At 41.5% G+C, this 24,232-nt stretch overlaps 1 protein-coding gene across 1 annotated transcript in view; it reads left to right on the forward strand.

The window, feature by feature from the left end:
* The first annotated feature begins 1,386 nt into the window (after positions 1-1,386).
* The window catches only part of LOC148912121 (endothelin-converting enzyme 1-like), a 24,168-nt gene continuing 1,322 nt past the window's right edge, over positions 1,387-24,232 (forward strand). The window contains exons 1-15 of the mRNA XM_089027961.1: positions 1,387-2,629; positions 3,387-3,446; positions 3,543-3,659; positions 3,948-4,028; positions 4,882-5,006; positions 5,231-5,459; positions 5,921-6,019; positions 6,590-6,676; positions 7,026-7,129; positions 8,149-8,201; positions 8,284-8,338; positions 9,276-9,346; positions 9,510-9,613; positions 10,376-10,441; positions 11,197-11,280. Of these exons, the coding sequence (XP_088884087.1) occupies positions 1,946-2,629; positions 3,387-3,446; positions 3,543-3,659; positions 3,948-4,028; positions 4,882-5,006; positions 5,231-5,459; positions 5,921-6,019; positions 6,590-6,676; positions 7,026-7,129; positions 8,149-8,201; positions 8,284-8,338; positions 9,276-9,346; positions 9,510-9,613; positions 10,376-10,441; positions 11,197-11,280 (2,019 nt within the window). The 5' untranslated portion in view covers positions 1,387-1,945. The remainder of the gene's footprint in view (positions 2,630-3,386; positions 3,447-3,542; positions 3,660-3,947; positions 4,029-4,881; positions 5,007-5,230; positions 5,460-5,920; positions 6,020-6,589; positions 6,677-7,025; positions 7,130-8,148; positions 8,202-8,283; positions 8,339-9,275; positions 9,347-9,509; positions 9,614-10,375; positions 10,442-11,196; positions 11,281-24,232) is intronic.

A 24,232-nucleotide genomic window follows, 5' to 3' on the forward strand; every position in this document is an offset into this window, starting at 1 on the left:
GTTTTAAAGAGTACTACGAGGATTACTAAGCAATTCTCTTATATATTTTAAAAGAACAATAAACAATAGAGACTAAACAATAATTAATTTTACGCAATCAAAGTTTTAAATTATGAGATATTCTAGCTTATTAATTAATTAAACCATGAATCTCCGTTGCTCCTTTTTGTCGAAGATTTATTGGCTTCATATCGTTGTTTTGGTCTCTGGTCGATCCTCATGTTCTTAGGGTGTTAATCGAACGATTATAAAAAACGAATATTTAAAAATAAACACCTTTTTAATTTTTATTGTTATAAATAGAATTACAGTTAACTTATTTGGAATCCAATATTAGAAAGATTCTCCTTTTATTCAACATCGTATTAAACCCTCTTGCACCTGTTAATTCCAAAACTTTTTTTTCTTATTCGCGATTAAAAAAGGGCAAATAGCAACCGCCATAGTAGAGCTTGCACAATTCATCTTCTTGTCCCTAAAGCTCGCACAAATAGTTGTCTTAGACGCTTTCAATATTCTGCTTCTATCCTATTCAATTCTTTGCATCCTGATCTAAAGCAAACTTTGTCGACCTCTCGACGTCTACCAGTGTTCCTATTGTTCCTCATTCTAAAAACTCAGGTGTAAATTTTTTTTCCTCGACAAACTTAACTCTGTAGATCATCTTGAAGACCTGCTGAGCTAATCTCATAAAATGTTAATGTGTCACTAGATAATTATCATTCTTCTAATTTCTGTTATGTCCATTTTCTGCCTAGTAAACTTTTGCTTGTTCATATTGTTAGATCGTATAGTTTTTTTAAATAGGTTTTTCAAGTTTTATAGTTTTTTACTTTTCGTTTTCGAGGGCCATAAGTTAGACAACTGTAAGGTTAATTATGTCCATTTTCTGCCTAGTTATCTTTTGCTTGTTCATATTGTTAGATTGTATAGTTTTTTTTAAATAGATTTTTCAAGTTTTATAGTTTTTTACTTTTCGTTTTCGAGGTCCATGAGTTTTTACAGCTGTGAGGTACATTATGTCCATTTTCTGCCTAGTTATCTTTTGCTTGTTCATATTGTTAGATTGTATAGTTTTTTTAAATAGATTTTTCAAGTTTTATAGTTTTTTACTTTTCGTTTTCGAGGTCCATGAGTTTTTACAGCTGTGAGGTACATTATGTCCATTTTCTGCCTAGTTATCTTTTGCTTATTCATATTGTTAGATTGTATAGTTTTATAAAAAATTTCAAATTTTATGGTTTTATTTTTTGTTTTCGAAGGCCATAAGTTAGATAACTGAGAGGTTAATTATGTTATTCTCGTAAAATAAAGATTGAAATAAAATCAATTCAAAAAATCTTTAAAAAAATCAAAATAACAAACATTTTTGTGTTCAGTCAACTTGAAAAAAAAGACTTACTCTGTTGTTCGCACATGTAATTTTTGCACGCGATAAAAATACACTTATTCTTCTTATAATTCGGTTTGTTTCTCAGTTTACTCTTGGTCCTGCAAGTGTTAGCTTAAACTATATATCATCTAAGAAGGTTGGGGATTAAAACAAGTCTTAGGACATCTGGTAAATTCTGTCTTGAAGGGGAAAGACAAAATAAAAATGTGACAGATAACGACAACCTATGTTTAAGCTAAACTATGACAAGCAGTGAATGGAATTTGTTCAGAGATTGGAAGACAGCAGCAGGTAATTTCTATCAACGAAAAAATTATCACAAGCAATGAATCTGATGAATGGAATTTGAAAAAAAAAAAAAGTTGCGTGAAAACCGGCATTTTTGGACGTGTAGGATACACGTTTTTTCTACCGGTAAAGAAAATCACGCAACTATTGGAAGCCTATTTATACAACAATTGGATTGAAGAACCTACAGTTTTGGTAACACACTTTGATAAGAAGAACAGCTAGTATCATAACAGACAAGCAGCAAGAATCAGTGTAGTCGTGATGGGAAGAATGATGAATTCAGGCAGCGGTTTGAGACAAGAAAACAAGCGATGGTCGTTAATCCATGGTCCTCGTTTCTTGGCAGTCTTGCTGGTGATATCCATGATTCATGTAGCAGCAAGTCAGAACGAGATGGATATTCTTGATCAAGGTTTGAACAAGATTCGATCCCCAAGACACACCAACACTCGATCGAGCATCGTTTGTAGCACCACTGAATGCGTTAACGCGGCCAATGAAATCAAACGTTCGATGAACCTGACTGCGGACCCTTGCAATGACTTTTATGAGTACGCTTGTGGGAGATGGCCGACAAACAATCCTTTCCCGCCAGGCTACTCGTATTATGGCCAATTTGATAAAGCCGAATTGGTATCAGAACAATATAAAAAAAGGAAATTAGAAACGGCAAGTATAACAGTCAACGGAGCTACCAGAGAAGTACGGCAAATGCCATCCAATCTGTACAAATCGTGCATGAACGTAACGGCCATCGATAATCTTGGTGACGCACCTCTGAGAGAACGTATTAGAGAACTAGGAGGTTGGGAGTTGAGTGGAAACTGGGACGAGAATACGTGGGATTTTAAGGATACCCTTCTTTTGATGCATAAAATGAAACCCCGTACGGGACCTTTGTTCTTGTTAAAAGTATATACATCTGGAAACAATGCAAACATCTTTGTAAGTACCCTATGTAAGTAATGATTTGTAAGGATTTTGATTTACGATTGCGGAGGTCGTGGTTCAAGCTTCGGCCGGACCAACACTCAGGGTCTAAAAATAAATGAGAAGGTGCTGCCTTTGTAATCACAACTGCAAATGGTTAGACCTTCACATGGCTTGGATGATCACGTTAATGGTGGTCCTGTCCCTAATCAACCAGAGATGTTAAAAGAGGACCACGAGTTTATCAGTTGAATTACTGTCACGTGCTATCCTCTATAAACAAAGTTTATTACTATCTTCGTTTATTTAAACGAGTATGGGTAATACTTTACGAGAATAAAGCGGAACTTTTATTATTATTATTATTATTATTATTATTATTATTATTATTATTATTTATAATTATATATTAATTTAATATAGTATTATATCAGTGTGAAGAGCTGGACTCGTGTTTTGAGCTATTAATTTATTTTACAAATATGTTTTCATCGATAAATAAGTCATTTGTACATATATTTATTATTTCATATTCATAATCTCGTTTTTATTGTTTTTTTAAAATAATAATAATTATTATTATTTGAAAGTATTTTTGAATAAAATTATATTATTATTATTATTGCTATTATTATTATTATATTATTATATTATTATTATTATTAACCAAAATATCATACTAGACTTTCCATGCATTATACAAATCTTAAAGGACTGGATCGAAACCTACTTAATATTCTTCTTTTATATTCCTATTGTTCTGATTCTATAGATATCTCAAGATGGAACAGTCCTCAAAGCGAAAAGTCAATATCAAAACCTAGCATCAAAGGTACAGATCGCCACAAAAGTAAATTTACTTCCGTAATTACGAATAAAGTATATCACTTTCTATGATCAATTCAGACTACATTTTTTCTTTCCTAAGGACATGATAGCATACAAACAGTTGATCATCGATGTTTTGCTCGAGTTGGGTGTCAATGCTAACACCGCTGGCACAAAAGCAGACGAGATTGTTCGTTTTGAATTCCAACTTGCAGGCGTAAGTGTCGTTTTAAATCATTATTATTTTTCTTGATGGTGGGAGCAAAATGGCATCAAGTGGAATTTAATATCATATATTAATTAAGAACATGCGTAATAAATAAATTACGAGCCTTAGATGACTTACGCGACTTGAAGTTGTGAAAGGCTTGTATGGCACTCTTCTTCAGTCGTTTCATCTAAGGCTCGTAATTTACCTATTACGCATGTTCTTATTTGATATCCGAGCCCATCCCACACGGCGCACTGCCACATCTATCATATATTAATGTTTTATTCCTCTTAGGTATCTTTAACTCTGGTACAATGGATACAATCATTTTCGAACACGGTAACTCTTGCACAACTTAAACAACAAGTACCTCAGGTAATTGATGGTTCTATCCTCTTTTTTTTTTTTTTTTTTTTTTTTCTACTACCTTTCACTTAATATTAACAAAATCCTCAAGTCGCATTAATTATCTGCAGTGAATTTGTTACAAGCAATTACTGAAGCTTAAAAAGCTTCAAAATTAGTTTAAAAGCGTAAAGCTAATTTCGATAGAGGCATTTCCAAGAACGATAAAGTTCGTGTAAGATCAATGTCAATGTGCCTGCAGTTAACCCAGTTCATAACGGGTCAAAGGCCAGTTTCACTTAAATTTTCGTGAAATTGCTTGGCGGCGAGAGTACATTTAACTATTTGCTTTTTATTACATCAAGCACCAATTAATTCTAAAAGCCGGTTGTTGGGAAGCTTCATTCAGTCTTCTTCCATTACTAGTGCTATTGAACTTAACGTCAACTAAACGTATTCCCATGCCTAAGAGGCAAAAGTCAATACAGCGTCATCTCTCAAAGTTTTGAACCATAGTGAACAGGGAGAATCTTTTTACTTATCCGAACATTCTGAACAAGGCTCTTCCCAAGGAGTATGAATCACTTGGAAAAGCGTTCGCTCATGGTCCTCGATAGACGGGATGGCAAGAGCGATCTTAAGAATCTACTGATTGAGAAGGTTATTCGTTTTGCTTGTAGTGAAACTTCCCATTTATGTTCAAGGAAAGTGCCCTCACTATTAGTAAACAGAGAATAATCAGAAGGTGTGAATTTTTTTTTCCAATCACAGAGTGACAATTTCATACCCGAATGTAACATGATTTACGAACTATGATACTATTACACGATGCCTACTGCCTTTGAAAGAATTTTTTTATTAATTAAATAGCTTTCTACTTCAGGTCGACTGGTCTCATTACTTGAATGGCCTGTTTGGATCAACGATTCCTGATAGTGAAGTCATTAGGTTACCTACGCTGTCTTACCTAAAGAAGGCGATGAGTATAGTGAAGACCACGCCAAAGAGGTAAAGTACTAAACTTATTCAGGAGCAGATCCAGGGGTGTAACCCCCTGAGATTCAAAATACCCAAAACTCATATTTGAAATGCCATAAATACAGACTCGCGTAACTTGCTGAGCTAATTCGAATTCAAGACTAACGACCGTGAAAACCCCTAATGATATTATAAAAACGAAGACATTCCATGAAAGTATTTATCGTTCATTTAGTTTTCTCTTTCTGGTTTAGGATACTGGCAAACTATATGGTATGGTACGTGATACACAGTGAGCTCAAGTGGCTTTCTGCGCCTTTCAGGAACGCGCTGCGAAAGTACCGGCTTGCAACAGGTGATACTGCATCTGAACCAGCTCGATGGCAAACGTGTGTTAAATCAGCGTTTTATAATTTTGATGACATCATATCAGCCGCATATGTCCATGACCACCATGCACAACTTGCAAGGCCAATTAACAAGGTATGTGATAAGTTTGAGTAGATTGCGCATTCTGTCAGGAGGAACGTGAAAGCTGGGGTTGATTTTTGTGACAAATATAAGTACAGTTACAGTGCAAACACAGTTAGAGTAGAGTCAAAGAAAAATACATGGCCGGAACTAGTATGAAAATTTGTCGAGGATGTCATGGGAAAGCAAGAGAGAGTATACTGAAATATTTATGTTCTTTCGGGAAAAGCTATATTAGTGCACATCCTGCATATTAGTGTGGATATACGAACCCGGCCTAGGCATTAATCAATATATTGAAACATTTACTTTCTTAATTTTTAGGAAGTAATGCTTTCTTAGCTCAGCACCTTCGTAGGTTATTTTTGGGATTTTTATACTTATTTTGGAAACCATGCAGTCGAGCCTGCGAAACTGTAACCAAGGACTTGTTTTCAGTTGGCTTTGTCTAAAATATTATATTTTATGTTTAGACAAAAGACCTTTTCAATGAAGCCATTCAAGCGTTTAAAGATAACATTAACTCACTAACCTGGTTAGATAGTGCCACCAGAAGTAACATATTACGAGAGGTAGGTACCTAAAGACCAACTTAAGGTGAGCAATGACATTAATGTAAACGATGATGATGTTATGCGGTTCAGTCTGTAAGTTAGCCGTGCCCTGACTTAGGTCATATCGTATCAGGTTCGATCTGTAAGTTAGCCATGCGGACGGGGTTCAAAATGAGAGCTAGCTCTGGTATCACAAACTAGATCAGCCTAAAGGTAGTTTCGGGGTTCTTCCTGCGAGATAGCCGTGCCCGGTTTAAGATCAGTCCAGAGGTTGGTCCAGGGTGCAGTTTGTGAGTTAACCGTACCCTATGTTCAGGGGTTGGTCCAGGGTGCGGTTTGTGAGTTAACCGTACCCTATATTCAGGGGTTGGTCCAGACGGGTTTTTTAATATTTTGATCAGTTAGTTACAGTTGTGTCCCGACTAAGACCTGTCCATAGCTAGCTCGTTTCAGGTTTCATATATTTGTGAGTTAGTTATGTCCAGACTTACACTAGCCAAGGGATTAATTCAGGGTTTGATATCTTTTATTTTATATTTTATATTTTATTTCAATTATTTTATTTATTTTTGTCTTGCTGTTAAACAGGCTAATGCCTTGGTTGCCAATGTCGGCTTTCCTGATTACATGCTGGACAGCAGAAGGATGGCTACGATATTCCAAAAGTACAGTGGCGTAAGTACATAATGTCGGTGTTGTCTTAGGGATTTCGTCTCATGGTACCTGATTTAGGGGGGAGGGGTGGTGTTACCCGGTACCTATCACCTCCGGAAGTAAAATCTTAAATTTTGTCCCCAAATATCTCCAAAACTAAAAGTCGAATCACATAAATGAATGGACTGTCTGTCTTCATGTATGCTAAACAAATATTTATACATAGAAATTGTCATCCCCAGTATCGAGCATTTGAACAGGTCTCTGAGGGGGGAGGGGGTGTGTACCGGTACCCACCACCTCCATTCATAAAATCGGGTCCACGCCCCTTATTCATTAAAGACTCAATTGTGACTTCTTCTTTTATCAGCTCGTGATCAGAAGTGGAACATATTTCAAAAACCAAGTAGCCGTCTTAAAGCACGAGCAGCAAATAATACTAAATAGTCTAAGAACGAGCCCAGATAGCACCTTGTAAGTATACAAAGGCTTACTAAGAGAAATATATTTTAGAGAGAAAAAAATGACTCTTTGGAGAAGGGGGGGGATCAGTTAATCTTCATAATGTCACAATAAATTCGTTCTGACCCTTTCCAAACCCCAATCGATAAATATGACCGATCATTTAGACTAAGGTCAAACGTTGGACTTCACTCGAGCCAAACCTAATAACATCAAAGAAGACTGCCTTGTTATCCATTGTTTCAATTAGGTTCGACTCATGGGAAGTTTGACATTTGACCTGAACCTTTAGCTAGTCTTTTATTCAAAACCGCAGCCGGGTTAGGTTCCCATTTCAAAAGTTATTTTTCTTGAAGTGCTGCTAGCAATTTTTGAGATTCTACACATAAATATAATTTCTTATTTAAAAAATGGTTTGGCTATCGTTTTCTCTATTTATTTTGAAAGATTTTACGGGTTACCGCTAAGTCGGCCTAGTAACACTGAGGGCTCAAGGACAAATGACACTACAACTTTTAAATATAGATACGAGTTATCACGAGTTAAAAAATATCCCAAAATGCAATCGCAATAATGTTTGAGTCCCCTTAACTGAAGACTTTATTGTTTTCTCAATGGATTAATCATATTTGCTTTTGGGGTTCCTTTGGATTTTATGGGATCTTCACGCCAAAGAGACCCTTTTCGATTTCCAAGTTACCGCTGTGTTCCTTGATTACAGACTCATTTACTCAGGGTTAGCCTCGAATCAGTGTCTAATTACTCGCAAATACCAACGGTAAAGTAAAGAATGCACAACTTCAACAATACAAACACTTTGAAACTTGACGGACCTCGACTGGAACACGTGAATTTTCTTCACAAAATCGAGGTTAAGTCTGAGTAAATGAGTCTGTAATCAAGAAACACAGCGGTAATTTGGAACTCGCACATACACATATGCGCCACCCTCTGCATCTTGCTTTAGTATGTTCATACTGTTTAGACTTGCATTATTACTTCTAACTTGTTTATTTGTTGTTTTTTTCCAGATGGTTTATGTCTCCTCTCCACGGAATGGCCGTTTACAAGGATAATCGATTGAGTAAGTTATATAAACTTGAATGTTTACATCCACATTTACATTGGAATGTCCCCTGAGACTCTTTTATTTTTGTTGAATAAAGCAATCCCAGCAGCCATCATCAAGTCACCACACTTATTTTCTAGCGCGTTACTAAGGTAAGCTAAAACTAATACGCAAGTGTGGCCTAGATAATAGAATACTAAAGCTATGGACACAAGGTGCAACATATGCATTGCGCGCATGATGTTGCGAGCCATGACACACGACGCAATTTGTTGCACGCAACGTTGCTGAAGTAGAAGACGATCCTACTTCAGCAACATTGCCTGCAATATTGCGCGCAATGTTGCACCGAGTGTCCGCGTCTTAACCATGAGTTTGATTTAGAAAAAAAGCACTACACTTTTGAGATTAGAGACGATTTCTTTGTAAATCATGCAATGAAACGCGGTAATTATCATTGCTAAAATGTTTTTCGAAATACAGTAAAAACCCGCATAAAAGAACAAGTGGGTTAAGAACACCCAGCCTGAATTTGGGCGTTTTAAGTACCATGTAAATAAGAATACAATCAGCCTGAAAAATTAAAAAGTGTTATTAACTAAAAAAAATAAGATCAATATTTATGCCTCCTCATCACTACTCATGTATACACTGATGTGGGGGGGAGACGGTTTAGATTACAGTGTTAGTAGTAGCAGACTCCAAGCCTGACCTGACAATAATTTATTTTTCTACTGTTTTGATACAGTTATTATTATACACATTGATATCATCTACATGTACTGGTAGTCTATATAGTAATACTGTATATATTTTAGAAACATTTATTTTAAGAACACCTTAATAACACCTTCAGGCTGATTTTTCAGTAAACACCCGTTAGATAAGAACAAAATCAGCCTCAACTCCAAAAATGGGTGTTCTTTTTATGCGGGTTTTTACTGTATTACGACACACGGCGTACGATCCAATTGTCTAAAATCATTTATGCAAGGTTAGCCTGCATATTGTGTGTTAGATTTACGTGTTCCAGTAATGATCCACAAAGTTAAAAAAACTGCGCTGACTTATTCATTATTTTACTTGCAGATCTTATAACTTGGGTCATTTGGGTTCCATTATTGCTTACCAAATCGTGTGGGGTATTGGCGACATCGGTGGTAAGTTATTAATCGGTTTGGGACCTAGAGTGATTTTTTATTTAACTCGTTAAAGAAAAAAAATGGATTATTGGCGCGGGCAAGAGACTGTGCAAAACCTCTCTCTGATTCCGTTAAAAGTAAGAAGCTTGGTAACTGATGACGTGATGTGTTTGTTTCCCAGGTGGATCCAGTAAAGTTCCACAAAAAACTGTCAATGGATTCAATACAAGACAAAAATGTTTAGCAGACCAATATTCCGCGTACAGTATGTTTGGAAGATGGCCTGTAAGATATAATCGGATACAGTCAATTCAAAAAACGTTGTCGTCGACCGGCTCAAGCCTACGCGACTGGACCGAAAGGAATATGGGTAAAAATCACTGAAGCGGTTAAATATTCGTTCTGAATTAATTGTTCCCGCTAGTAATAAGATAATAATGGCGAGAAACAATCCATCAAATGCATGTCTTTGGGTTTAGGGAAAGAAAAACAAAGAAGTTATGATTCAGTTCACAATTTTGAAAAATATGAAGGCATTAAAAAAAGTCTCCTTCAACACTTCCCGCTCGCCTACGAAGGTTCGTGCTGTAAACAAGGCATAACTAGTCGGATAAAATTATGGAGTCAACTCGGCTTCAGTGATTGCTACCCAGAGTTCCTTTCGGTCCAGTCGCGTAGGCTTGAGTTGGTCGACGACAACATTTTTTGAATTGACTGTATGTCAAATGTGCTATTCCTCAAACGTTTACGATACGCCTATTTAAATAAACGTTGTCATTGCCAAAGGCGATAGATTATTCCGACAGGATGGAAATGGCTTCGTTGAATACAAAGAACATTGAATCAATCTCAACACTAAGGTCCATGTTCTTGACGAGAATAAGAAGCAGTAACACAAGTCATTCCAGCTATTCTTGGATCTTGGAATGACCTAATGCTATTCGCCTATTGCCTATGGCTTTTGGCGATGGTAGCGTGTTTTCCAAATAGGTTTACAATAATATGTACGTTGATAACCATGATAATAATTGAATGTCCTTTTATTAGATTAATGGGAAGGATACAGTTAAAGGGAATGCTGCAGACAACGGTGCTTTAAAAATGGCACTTAAGGTACTACAAATGTATTAATCAAATAACAGCATGCAGATATAACTGAAAAAAATGACAAAAGTTCCTTGTTGAGAGCGCGGAACATGGGAAAAGGAAAGCTGTATATATTTCAACAACCCTTTATCAAATTATATAAATATATATGATAATAAGAACATGTGTAATAGGTAAATTACGAGCCTTAGATGAAACGACTGAAGAAGAGTGCCATACAAGCCTTTCACAACTTCATGTCGTGTAAAAAAAGGGCCAACTTAACTAGAAACTGGCTTACTGCTTCATCTATCTAGTACTACTTTTTCGTGGGATTGCCAGCTCACTAGATACACTGTGCTGACGAGGCCCAATACAGGCCGAAACAGCCGTCCACGGTTTCTATTTGAGCTGGCTCATTTTTTACGCGAATTGAAGTTGTGAATGGCTGGTATAGCATTCATCTTCAGTCGTTTCATCTAAGGCTCGTAATTTACCTATTACGCATGTTCTTATTTGATATCCGAGCCCATCCCACACGGCTTACTGTCTCATCTATATATAATAATGGTGTGTAAGTGAATAAAACGAGTATAAAAGTCCCTGTTTGCTGCGCCAACACTGAATCCAGAATCGCCGTTTGTATAGCAAAAACGGCTAGCTAGAATAAAAGGTCGACAGATGTTTTTCACCGACGACAAAATCTTCTTTAGTAGGAGCAATAAGCCACATTTTCCCACACTTTCGTTCACACAAGTTTGTAATCAGTAGATATTTTTCAGGCGTATTACAACCGCAGGGAAACAACGCGTCTACAAGGACTGAATTTATCCAATGAGCAGCTGCTGTACGTTGGATTTGCCCAGGTTAGCATCAAGTCTTTTGTACGTTTTCTATTTTTAGCTTCCGAAATTCCTATGTCGTAGTACACAGGCCTTCACTCATTCGGCCCTGGATATGAGAAAACATTAAGTTGTAAATGGTCGCTCACTCGAGTGTTTCTCTGCTCTGTCCTCTTCCCTCGTGTTAGGACCGCCACCATTAATCATGGCAGCCTGTGTAAAACCACTTTCCCGCAGAGAAATAGTAACTCTCTCTCTTTTAGGTTCAAATGTTAATAAGTGTTTCTATAACTCATATTTTTACCATAACTTGGAAATTTCTCGCGCGCTGATTGGCTTACAACCATTGTCGATTAGAGGCTAGACCAGTAGTATAGGGAATGGGGGTTCCAGCGCAATCTCAACACGGGCAAGACCCGTGTCAAAAATCCACCTACGGACAATCCCCACTCCAAGTGTGGTTGGGGGCAACAGCGCAAATATGTTAGTCTATATATGGAGTGCGAAGATTGTAAGAGAACTTTTAAGAAAGAAGCGGATTTGAAAAAGCATTTGAAAATGAAGACGAAGTGTATGAGCAGTTATTATTGTGGATGTGGTAAGAAGTTTGAGACTAAGGTTAAATTGTTTTGGCATTGTCAGGACTGTGAGTACGACTACGACGACCTAAAAAGTGCTTGGTATTAGGTATAAAATATTTCCTATTATATAGATGGAATCCCAAAGCAACTTCAGCACGGTGTCAATACCCGGTAACGGTGAGATTGACGTTAGACAGTTTTGGCGTCAGTCAGAAAGGAAGGTTAAAAGGACTCTCCGAAAAGGTATAGAAGAATTAGGAGCCCTGAAAGCGAGCATAATGGTAGAAGTAAGTTTATCAAAAGACGAGGTAATGACGACAGCAATGTTGCGATCAAAGTCGTTAGTGATATTAGAATCCACGAATCTGGATAGGTCACTCAGTGAAGCCTTAGAAGCAATAATGGAGTCGCTGTCTAACTACACGAAAGAAGGATCGGGTTGGACAGTAGAGGAGGTTGAAGGAATAGAGATAAGTATGGCCAGGTACGTACCCATACGAGGGGGGAGTTACGTACCGCTACCAACGTGGGTAGAAAGGAAGAAGGCTATTGTAAACGTGAAGAATGAAGACAATCGATGCTTTATGTGGGCAATCAGGTCTGCACTGTATCCAGCAGAGAAGGATCCCTGTAGGACAAGTAAGTATCCCACAGATGATTTAGAGTGGGATGGTGTGGAATTTCCCATGCAGTTGATAGACATCCCCATATTTGAGGAAATAAACGATCTAGCAATTAACGTTTACGGAGTCAGAGAGCAGACGATAGTACCGTTAGTTCTGTCAAAAAGTAAAGGAGAGCGCGTACATTTATTCTACCACGGCGGACACTACTCATGGGTTAAACACGTTAGCAGACTATTCTACAGACATACTAAGCACAAAGGCAAAAAGTACTTCTGCGACTGCTGCTTGCTGTCATTTACATCCTTAAATACCCTAAAGAAACACGATGAGATCTGCCGCGGAGTCGAAGAAGTGGCGCAACGGATCCAGATGCCTACAGATAAGAACCTATCCTACTCAGACCATCAAAAGCAGATGCAGGTGCCTTACGTGATATATGCAGACTTCGAAGCGTTGATAACTAAGGAAGAGCAGAAAAGTGGTGCCACGAATAAGGTGGGATTACACGAGATCTGCTCCTTTGGTTACATAGTAGTCAGATCAGACGGTAAAGCAAACCCTCCTGTGATTTACCGAGGTAAGAACGCAGCTAATGAGTTTCTAGAAGCATTGCGAGAAGAGGAGGGGGAGATTAGAGAACAATTAAGACGTCCAAAGAAGATGGAATTTACCAAAGAGAACCAGGAGGCTTTTAACAAGGCAAAAAAATGCCACATTTGTCAACATACGCTTCTCCAGTTTGGAAGACGAGCCAAGAAAGCGTGGGATGAAGATGGAAAGTATTTAGGAGAAGCTCATTTTAAATGCGGGAAGTATGCTAAGAAAGGTGAGAAGCCGGGAAAGCCCTCCACGCACTGCATTCACTGCCACAAAGCATTTGTTGAGGATTTCTATGTGGATAAGGTTAGGGATCACTGCCACATCACGGGTAAATACAGAGGAGCGGCTCATTGGAAATGCAATATAAACTTCAAAGTAAATCCAGACATGGAGATTCCGGTGTTCTTTCACAACCTCCGCGGTTACGACTCCCATTTGCTACTACAAGGAACAGACGGCTCCGACGTCAAATGCATACCCAACAACAAAGAGCGCTACATGTCCGTAACTGTGGGTAAGCTAAAGTTCTTAGATTCGCAGCAGTTTATGGCGGACTCCTTAGCAAACCTCGTAAAGTATAACACCAACTTTCCCATTTCCAGTCAATATGGCGCGGAAAGGAAAGGAGTCTACCCATACGAATACATGGCTTCCTGGGATCGATTCAAAGAGTCCCTACCACCCAAAGATCGCTTCTACAGCACCCTAAACGAGTCCGGTATAAAGGATGAGGAGTACCAGCATGCGTTAGACGTGTGGGAAAAGTACTCCTGTGAGAACATGGGGGACTACCACGACATCTACCTAAGGTCTGACGTAGTGCTGCTTGCAGATGTTTTCCAAAGCTTCAGAAAGATGGCTATGGAATATTACGGATTGGATCCCGCTAATTTCTACACGGCTCCTGGGCTCAGCTGGAGTGCTTTGTTAAAGAAGACAAATGCGCAGTTGGATCTCCTAACGGAGTACGACATGTATCGGTTTATGGAAGACGGTATTCGTGGCGGCGTATGCGGGCCCAGCCGACGTTACGCCCGCGCAAACAACCCCTTAGTAGAGCACGACCCAGAGAAACCAACCACATACATTTACTACCTGGATGCGAATAACCTTTATGGTTGGGCAATGTCACAGTACCTACCTGTGAGAGACTTCGAATGGGATCCAGTGAAGCCGATAGACTTCTACATGCAGGTAGGAAAGGAGGAAGACAAGGGTTACGTTTTAGAAGTGGATCTGGAGTACCCAGAGCGCCTGCACGACGAACACAATGAGTTCCCCTTAGCACCAGAAGCGATAGAGATACCATTTAAGCAGCTAAGTCCGCTGCAAAAGCAAATGTGCCCTGGTTACAAACCGTACAGGAAACTAACTATGAACCTGATGGATAAGAAGAAGTATGTGGTACATTACCGCAACCTGCAGTTCTACGTGCGACACGGAATGCGCGTAGAGAAGATCCACAGAGTCCTAAAATTCACGCAGGAACCCTGGATGCGCCCCTACATTGACTTTAACACGCAAAAGCGTACCGCAGCGAAAAATGACTTCGAGAAAAACCTATTCAAACTGATGAACAACAGCGTGTTCGGAAAGACAATGGAGAACATCCGCAAGCGCGTAAGCGTAAAAATAGTCAGCACCAAAGAGGAAGCAGAAGCATACGTGTCACAGCCAGGCTTCGTTAGATACGTAGAAATGCTGAACTTCTACGTGATTCACATGAAAAAGGCAAACCTCTTACTAAACAAGCCCGTTTACACAGGCTTTACGGTGCTGGATCTATCGAAGCTGCTTATGTACGAGTTCTACTACGATAAGCTTAAGCCAAAGTACGGAGACCGCTGTCGCCTCCTGTACACAGACACCGACTCCCTAATTCTAGAAGTGCAAACGGAAGACGTTTACAAAGACTGCCTCCCCGACATAGACGAGTACGACACCAGCGGTTACCCGAAGGAGCACTTCCTTTACTCTGCGAAGAATAAGAAGGTAATTGGGAAGATGAAAGACGAAATGTTAGGAAAACCCATCGTGGAATACGTGGGTCTGAAACCAAAGATGTACAGCGTGCTAAAGTTAGACGGCGTAGAAAAGAAAGCTAAAGGCGTAAAAAAGTATGTGGTTAAGAAGGACATTACGCACGAGTCCTACCTCAACGTATTACGAACACGCAAGGAACAGCGGCATAAGATGAACAGCCTGCGCAGCTATGGTCATCAGATACATAACGTCACGCAGGAGAAGGTGTCACTGTCTGCATTTGACGGTAAGCGATGGATGTGTGATGACGGAGTGCATACGATAGCATTCGGACATCACACGATAAGCAGTTCTTCTTTGACGAACCCACGCGTGGGACCATCATGAAGATAATACAAGATGGGCTGACCCTTCTTAGCTATCGCACTTCGGATCTGGTAAGTTTCCAAAGACCAATTAGGATCCGTAGCTCTTTTGGATCCTCCTTCTAATTCACCCGGCTCATAGAGATATCGAACCGTGACATTACCTAATTTCTTTTCATGGGGGAAGACCGCCCTCGAACTTCTGATGAAGGACTTGTGTTCCACGTGTTTCTTTTTTATGGCGTCCTTGGGTTTCATTCCCGTAGCCCTGGCCGCCTCGTTGTTCAAAGCTGCGACGACCTGGGGGAGCCTCTGAGTCCATTCCCTGTTGCGTTTGGAGGGATCTTCCAGCTCTTTCCAATACTGGTATCCAAAGAGACGCTCGGCCAGGGTCTTATTGAATCTTTCGACAATGCTTTGACCCCTGTGGTACTCTGCTTTAGCTCTTCTAATTTTAGTGTCGTGGTCTTTCAGGGTCTTGGTAACCACGCCCATAAACTCCGTCCCCGCATCCACTTGCAGCAGCTTAGGCCATTTCAAGACGCGCTTATAAATCCTACCTAGGGCTTCTGCGACTTCCCCAGAATCCTTGCTGGTTATAGGTTCGGCGTCTTTGTATCTGCTTGCGATATCGACTACGGTCAAAGCGTACCTATAGGTCTTCTTTCTCACCTTATCGTGCGGCAAGAAAAGCAAATCCGCCTGATGAACTTCATTGGGGGTATTTACGGTAAAGCTGGGCCTGGGAATGTACTTGGGCACGGGAAGATAAACCTGCCAGAGGGTTTGTTTTTTCAACCAGTTCTTAGCCGTTTCGTCTGATACCCTGGCCGCGGTCGCGAGTTTCTTGATAGCTGACGCTCCTCTCCAATAGCCTTCCGGCCCATAGTAAATCCTTTTAAGTTTGTCCTCTACGCGGCCCATTATATGAATTCCAAAACAAGATTGATCTTACGTCCGTTAAAATCCACCGTCTTTCCGTCCACTTTAATGGTGATGTTTATGCTTTCTACCAAATTAGATAAGTCATAGCTCAAAGAAATGGGAGTGTATTCTACTGGGTCAAATGGATTACCTTGGGGCAGAAACTTGGACATAAGAGAAGACTTTTCTCCATTGCTGTAACTATTGACCAAGTCGCAATAGACTTCGTAAGAGGATGCGACTTTCCATTTCACATCATATGTACTGCCGCTATTTATTGTGGTACTAGTAAGGCCCAGGAGTTCTACCAATGAACTGTCCTTTAAATTAGCGCTCCCATTATTTTTCTTAAATGTCATTTCATGGGGTAATCCTGTGGTAAGAGTATATCCATGCTTTGCTAGCTCCTTAGCCAGTGTTATGGGGGTGTAATGGGAATCTGGTATTTTTGGTTTGGTGCCGGAAGTTCCGATGACAAAGCCATTAATTAAATTATACCAAGAATTGTACAAAGAGCAACTAACCAACCGAACCTTACAGGCTTTGATGGGAGGATTCAAATACGTGGTAAAGTCATTCTTGTCGCTTTCCAAAAAGACGATCATTATATTAGATACGCCAAAGCCACGCCTCCGGCCAGCCCTGCGACTCCTACAAAGACCAATTCATTGTCTTTTTGTTTCTTAGAAGGCTGGTAGTAATTCTTGAACTGAGGCTTTCTCATTCTAAAGTCGGGATGCGCCTGCGCATAGAGCTTAAAGGCGTAGTCTGTATTTTCGAAGTTCTTATCCGCCTGCATTTTGTCTTGGTAGTTCTTGTCCAACCAATCCCTGTAAGCTTGTCTTTTTTCATTCCAAGCTGCAACGTCCCTTTGATATTTCTCCAGCGCTAAGTCGTGTCTCTTTCTTTCGGCGGCACCGCTTTTGTCGCCTCTAACTAATCTATCTAAATATTGACCGCCATAATTAGCTCCTGTAAATGCTAAAGCTGCAATGACTCCACCTGCGACTAAGCTAACCATTATACATTAGGTAGGTACTTTTCCTTCCGTAGGTAATCCTTTACCATGATAGCCCCGCCCACGGCAGCGGTCATCTTAGCAAAGTTAGCGAAGCTCTTGCTTGGGTCTTCAGTAAAGTCTTCTTTGAGCACTTTCTTACCTACCCAACCAATACCCGCAACAATAGAAGTAATAATAGCTGCTTCTTCAACAGTTTTCAACAACGCGGTCGACATTATATTACAAAGCGAGAAGGTTATTATTCCATTTCAGGGATTTTGCTTTTTCTAACCTCCACAGGTGCGTGATATGTTGGGATTTCCAACTTTACTTCTGGCTTCATATTCCGCCATTGTAAGTAAAAGCTGCCTGCTGCTATAGCAACTCCTAACGCGCCGATGACATAGCCGGGATTCCAAGAGGATTCGCTTTCGTCCTCCACCTTTTTTTCTTTTTTACCTTTATTCTTTCTGTTCATCTCCGCTAGCTTCTTTCCCGCGGCAACTCTGCCTGCAGATTTAGGCTTGGTAATCTTCTGCTCCTCCTGAGGTTGTTCTTCGGTGCCACTCATCTTATATCTAAGGACTTGAAGGACTTGACTAAGTACTTGAGGCGACTTGACAACGACTTGACTAAGTACTTGAGAATGACTTAAGGACGACTTGACTAAGTACTTGAGGCGACTTGACAACGACTTGACTAAGTACTTGAGAATGACTTAAGGACGACTTGACTAAGTACTTGAGAATGACTTAAGGACGACTTGACTAAGTACTTGAGAATGACTTAAGGACGACTTGACTAAGTACTTGAGGTGACTTGATCATCAGCAAGTGCCGCCTGGAAGACCTTTTCGACTTCTCTGTTTTTCTTGAAGTCCTTCCAAGATGTTCCGAAGGAACCTAGTACCTCCTTCAAGTCGACATGCTGAGCTACGTGCAAAGCCGCAGAGGCGACTGCCATTAACTTACCGCACTTCAAAGACAACCACCCGCAGGTTATCTTAAGTTCTTGGGCGATGACATAGTCATCTCTTATGTCCTTCTGTAGTTGCTCCACGTCGTCTATGGGCAGCGCAAGTCCGAGGAGCTTGGTGGCCAGCTTAATGGCTGAGTCTGCTACGGCGTCCGTGGTCTTACTTGCAAGGGCGGCCTCGTACCTCTTATGGAACTTCTTAACCTCCTCTTCTGACAGCTTATTAACCTGCTCATGGGTGAGTTCCTTACCTATCATTTCCTTGCACTTCCCAGAAGACACAAGAATGTTAAGTTGTTCCTTGAGGTTACTTTCATCTAACTGTGTGGGGACTTCATCTATGAGCTGCTCAATGTCCATATATGTTAACGTCATACGGAAACCTCAAAGAGAAGATCATCTTGGAATGTTGATGCGTTTTTAAATGCCGCATGTATTCATGCAACTGTTCCTTGCTTATCTCACCGCCGTAGTCGCTTAAGATGGTTTCCAGGTCAGACTTACTGGGTGTATAAAATACGACCAGGGAGCCTATGTTTTCCCTGAAGGGTTTAGAGACACTGGTAAGCTGCTGCGAGAGCAACCAAACGCTAATGTTGTCATGTCTGCCGCTGAAAGCGAGCTTCACTAATTCGGAGGTGCGCTTTTTTACGTCGTCCCCGCAGGCAATGTCATCCAATATGAGTAAAGTCTGCGTATCTTTAGGGAATTGCTTATGCCAGAACTTCAAATGGCTGGATAACTCGTTAGGGTCTAAGATATCCACGAAGAAGTCGTCATCGCTCACTCCTATGCCTTCCCAGGTGCGGTTATTCACGTAGGTGGGACAAAGCAGCACTATGTAGTCAAAGCGGTATCTAAAGGCTCCTAATAGCTGCTCCACGATGAACTGGGTCTTTCCGCAGCCGGTGGGTCCTACTATCAGAGCGTTACAAGGTATGTGATCTGGGTTCATATATAGATGGACCCAGTGGAAGCAGTAAGAAGGATTGCCGCCGACGCAAAAGATAAAAGAGACACCATAGAAATGCAAAGGGAAGAGATAGGCCGGTTAAAAGAGCGCGTACAGGAATTGTACGATGAAATGTGTGGTCTGAAGCGTGCAGAACGGTTTGGCGCGCTTTTGACAATGGCGACGTGGGCTAAGGAGTCCATTAAGGACTTCATTCGATATCCCCCATAGATATATGGACTGCATTACGTGCGAACTACCTGCTGACTGCATAATCCCTCCCAAAACACCGATACCCAAACCGTGTAAAAAATACACCTGCCGTCACTGTAATAAGGTATTCTCTGAAGAAGACTTCGTTGGACATTGGTGTCCCGCGGATACTAAAGCACAAAGGACTTTAGACGACGCTCGAGAAGAGTAAGAGGTCGCAAAGAAGACCTTACTAAGCCCCAGCAAGAGGAATTAGCATAGGTCTTTCTTTTTTATTGTTATTTTGTTAAATGCTGCAAAGAGGTCTCAAGTAAGGACCTATTTTTTATTGTTATTTTGTTAAATCGAAGAATGGTTAACATGATTATCTTTTTGCTGGTTTCAACGATGAGAAAGAATGATACCTCATCTTTTAATGGGGGTTTAACAAAATAACAAGAAATAATAGACCCTATCCTAAAACCCTCTTACAGGGTTTAACAATTTAACAATAAAAAAATAAGGTATATATAATGAAGTGCGTGCAATGTGATAGAGCTTTTAGTAGCAAGCAGCGACTGCAATACCATCTTTCCAAGAAAGTCTGTCAGAAGACCATCAGCACTGTTTGCGGTGACTGCGGTAAGGAACTGTCCACAGTACAGGCCCTACGATATCACCGCGAGCATAGAGTCTGCCTTAAAGGTCATTGCCGCCGATGCGATGAACCCCTCTTCGAAGAAAACTGGCATAAATACCGCTGCCGACGTTACCACCTCGAAGAAGTCGTCTGTGAAACCCACGGCGATTTAGCAGAGCGATGTTGCCCCCTTGAAACCAGCCGGGTTTTAGTGCAGCGTAAGAAGGAAATAGACCAAGATTTCGTATGCTTTGACGACTACGAAGGAGTAAAATGGGAGAACCGAGAACACTGGGACGGCATCTGCGATAAATGTGGTTGTCAACGCAGCGGTCAACATATTTGGTGTTGCCTGTACGAAGGTCCCAAGCCTTTAGACCATTACCTTGCAATACGAAAAGAATGGTCTAATATATGATGTTACCTTACGTCGCAGGAGGAGCCTTGATTACGATATCGATCGATTTCATGTCGGAAAAAATGAGGTCCGACGTAGCAGACCAATACCTAGAAGCTCATGAGGACGACTACTAATCACACAATGGATTAACCTCCGCCTTTCTTTCAACGTCGAACTTCCATCGACCGTTGACTTTACCATAGCTACGTATGTGAGTGTACTCTTCGCCTTGCAGTACGTACCGTACGCAGTCAGGAGCCCATAAGCTGTACTCTTGGCTGCCGTCTAAGAGGACCAACCTTAAGCGGTTAATGTCCTCGAAGACAACATAATTTTTTATTTTGTATGCGATGCCAGGTATTAATTCGCACCAGTGAGTTTGTTCAAGAATCATTATATCTATGAAATATCTTTTGGTGCGTTCGTAAGGTCTCATGCGATTCGAAAGCCTTAACACACCAAGGGCAAGGTATGCGAATGCCGTCGACGTAACGGTCGATTTCCCTACAGATCAGATCGTAATCGTTGCTTACCATCGTTAAGTATCCATTCATTTCATATTGCGCCAATACCGCTTTTTGCTTGTCGGACAATACGCCGTTACCCTTTGGCGTCTTCAGTTCCAGACATAACCCATTGTATTTTTTATGGGAGTTAAGAATTAGGATGTCGGGTTGACCTGCCTGGTAGCCCTTTTGCCAGCACGTTATCCTTTTACTGGTGGTATCTTGCAATTCCCCGAGTCCAGGCGCTAATATCAGCGTAGGGTGAAACCGACGCATGTAATCTACGACTTTCTTGTGCAGGTCGAACTCGTTCTCGATCTTGAAGACCAACTTATTTGGACCATCCAACGAGTACTTTCCCGTCTTCCTTAACGTAGGTAGGACATCCTCGAAGACCCAATCTTGAAATGCCTCTGCTGTCGGTAGCTTGGAGCTAAATATTAACTGATACAAACCAGATTCCGTCACGTACAGGGATTGTGGGTGTGAACCAGAAGGGAGGCGATTCACCTCTATTCTAAATTCACTAAGCCTCTTCTTATGCTTATCCCGCACGTGAACTTTAATAGCATCTTTGGTGTCTGTATAACCTAATGCCTTTGCTACCTCTTTCGCCTTAAAGTACAGCTTGTCGCTTTGCACTAGGCATTGCAGTTTAGTTTCGTTGTTTTCGAATACGCGGAGCATATTATACGTAAGGGATATTTTTTTTATCCTTTCGCTTGGCTCAAGGAACGCGAGCCTAGTAGGCAACGCTTTTTAGCTGATTCATTTCCACGCTTAGCTGCGCGTCTGAGACTACGAAAATGTATGCATTTATCTTAGTAGTGTCGCTAGCATGTTTGGTGCGCTTGATCTCCAACGTAATGCCGTCCTGGGTATTTACCAGCCGCAATCCCTGTCCATGTAGGTCTTCGTCGTTCGTCGTGCGCATGTCGATCCACAGCGCATACTTATCCTTAAAGAATTCCTTTGGGTCAATTTGGTCGCCAAACTTACGCGCGACTTCCCGGTACATATCCGCGGGCTTTATCCCTTGTGAGTAAACCTTATTAGGCACTCCGTTAATGCTAACGCCTACGTTAGTGATGTTAGGATTAAAGAACGCCTCGGAGTCGCGCAATCCTGCCGTGTATGTCTTTGCGAACAGCAACATTATCCCTGTAAGGCTGCGCCTGGGAAGGTTAATGCTTTGGTTGATGACCTCTTCGACGTTGTTCGTAAAGCTGAACGTCTTGTACATCACGACGTGATCGTAAAGGAAAGCCTTCCCGGCGCTGTATTCCATGCCAGCGCTACGTGCTAAGTCTTCGCTGTATACCGTTTCATACTGCAGCTCTAAGTTAGTAACGGAGTATGGGTGGACGGCTGAGGAACTTACGTCCTTTCCCTGTAGGATGTTCGTAGTGTCTGCTAGGGTTACTTCGAACTGCAGCTCGCTTAGCTGCCTTGGGTAGTATGCACCGTGGTTCGCGATAACTTCGAAATCTAATGGAACGACATATTTAGTACCATAAGCCGTCTTTATTTCGTCTTCTCCCGAGGCGCTGTCGGTTGCGCTTCTTACCTTGCGTATGGCTTCACTGGCGATTCCCTGCTCTATCCTTTGCGCGCGGTCAAATGCAGTCAACCATAAGTCCTTGTACGTGGTATACAAATCATACCTATTTAAGTCCAAGAGGGATTCCCCTGCGAACTTCACCCGCATCTTTGAGACAATGTTGCGGCCAAGGTCGTTGACAACGTAACGCGCGTCCGCAGTGCTTGGTTGTATTGCTAGGTCAAACCTTAGCGCCAGGGTGCCAGGAACTAAGACTAGGTTATCCGTTAGGCGGGGCACGCCTACGTACAGGGTTTCCCCTGGCTTAGCGCTGCTGGGGGTAAAGGTGACTCGGTGAAAGGTGCGTTCTGCTTTCAGTCCGCCAACCTGCTTAGGTAATACGTTGGGGTTTAACTTTGAGCTTATCATATATAATGGAAGTAGAAGGAACGGATTTTGACCCCACCACCGAAGAAGGTCAAGTAGACATTAACGACGAAGAATACGACGCATGGACTAAAGGCGCGGAAACCGACCCCCTAATCTACGATATGGCTCTAGAAAACAAGTATGGTAATAGATGGAAAAGCTTCAAGGCGGCCTTGAATCGCATGTGGCAATCGAAAAACCACGGCAGCCCCGTCCCTGAGTACTTGGAGCTTCAAAACATAGAGCAGCCTGAGGCAGCCGCGCGGGAAACTGTAGAGTGGGCAACGCAAGAGTTAAGGATGCGTCACCCCCACATTGACACTGACGCGATAAGACTCACAGAAAAAGGAAACAAAGTCCTCATAAGCGTCAGAGACCTGAGACAACCCGACAAAGACCGCTGGACGAAACCACAGCTCCTTTTTGACGAAAATGGCTCGATCAAGGTCAACGTGGCAAGATTAAGGGGCTTTCAAGAGGCCGCCCGAAGCATGTTAGAAGGTATGGAAGCATTGAATGAAAGGATTGCGCTAGAAAAACGCGCTATCGAACTGCAAAAAACGTTAATGGAAAGGGAAACAGAGTATGAAAAACGAATACGTCTGCTAACCGACGCTCAAAAGAAAGAAATCGAGGGCAAGAACGAAGTCATACTGCAATTCAAGCAAGAAGCTGAAACGGCTTTAGACGAAAGAGACCGAGCCAGACACGCCTTCGATCTGCTATAAAAGACCTGGATATCAATAACGAGGAAGCTAAGGACTTACGGACCGCCATAACTAGGTCTTTAGAGGAACGGCGGCAGTTGGTTGCCGAAATTAACACTAAGGAAGAACAAATCCGACAAAGAGATCAGGCCGTCGAAGACCTGGAGGGGCAAATAGAGCGACAGCAGGAAACAATCGAGGACCAAACCCGTCCCGAAGAGGAAGAGGGAAGCAGCTCAAAAGGAAGTGGAGGCCCTCGAGGTACGCCTTGCGGAATTACAGGCGCAAAAGGAAAACCTGGAAAGAGAATTGGGGCTTACCACCAAGGAAAAGGTAAAAAGAGCCCTTTTGAAGTATGGCGTTCCGCTGGCATTTGCGGTCGCTATTTCGAGCGTAGTAGGAGTTATCCTATCCGCGCTTAAGGCTACAGGCGCGGGCGTAAAGAAATTAGGTAATGGACTAACGGGACTTGGGAAAAAAGATGGCAGCCGGTCTTCCTGGGCCTGCTGCGGGTCGGCGTTTCCTTAGCGATGAAGGACGGCGGCGAACGAACTGT

This window comes from Actinia tenebrosa, unplaced genomic scaffold, assembly GCF_029948245.1.
Source record: "Actinia tenebrosa isolate PJP-AT-01 unplaced genomic scaffold, QUT_ActTen_1.0 PGA_scaffold12__29_contigs__length_12842862, whole genome shotgun sequence".
NCBI lineage: Eukaryota > Metazoa > Cnidaria > Anthozoa > Actiniaria > Actiniidae > Actinia > Actinia tenebrosa.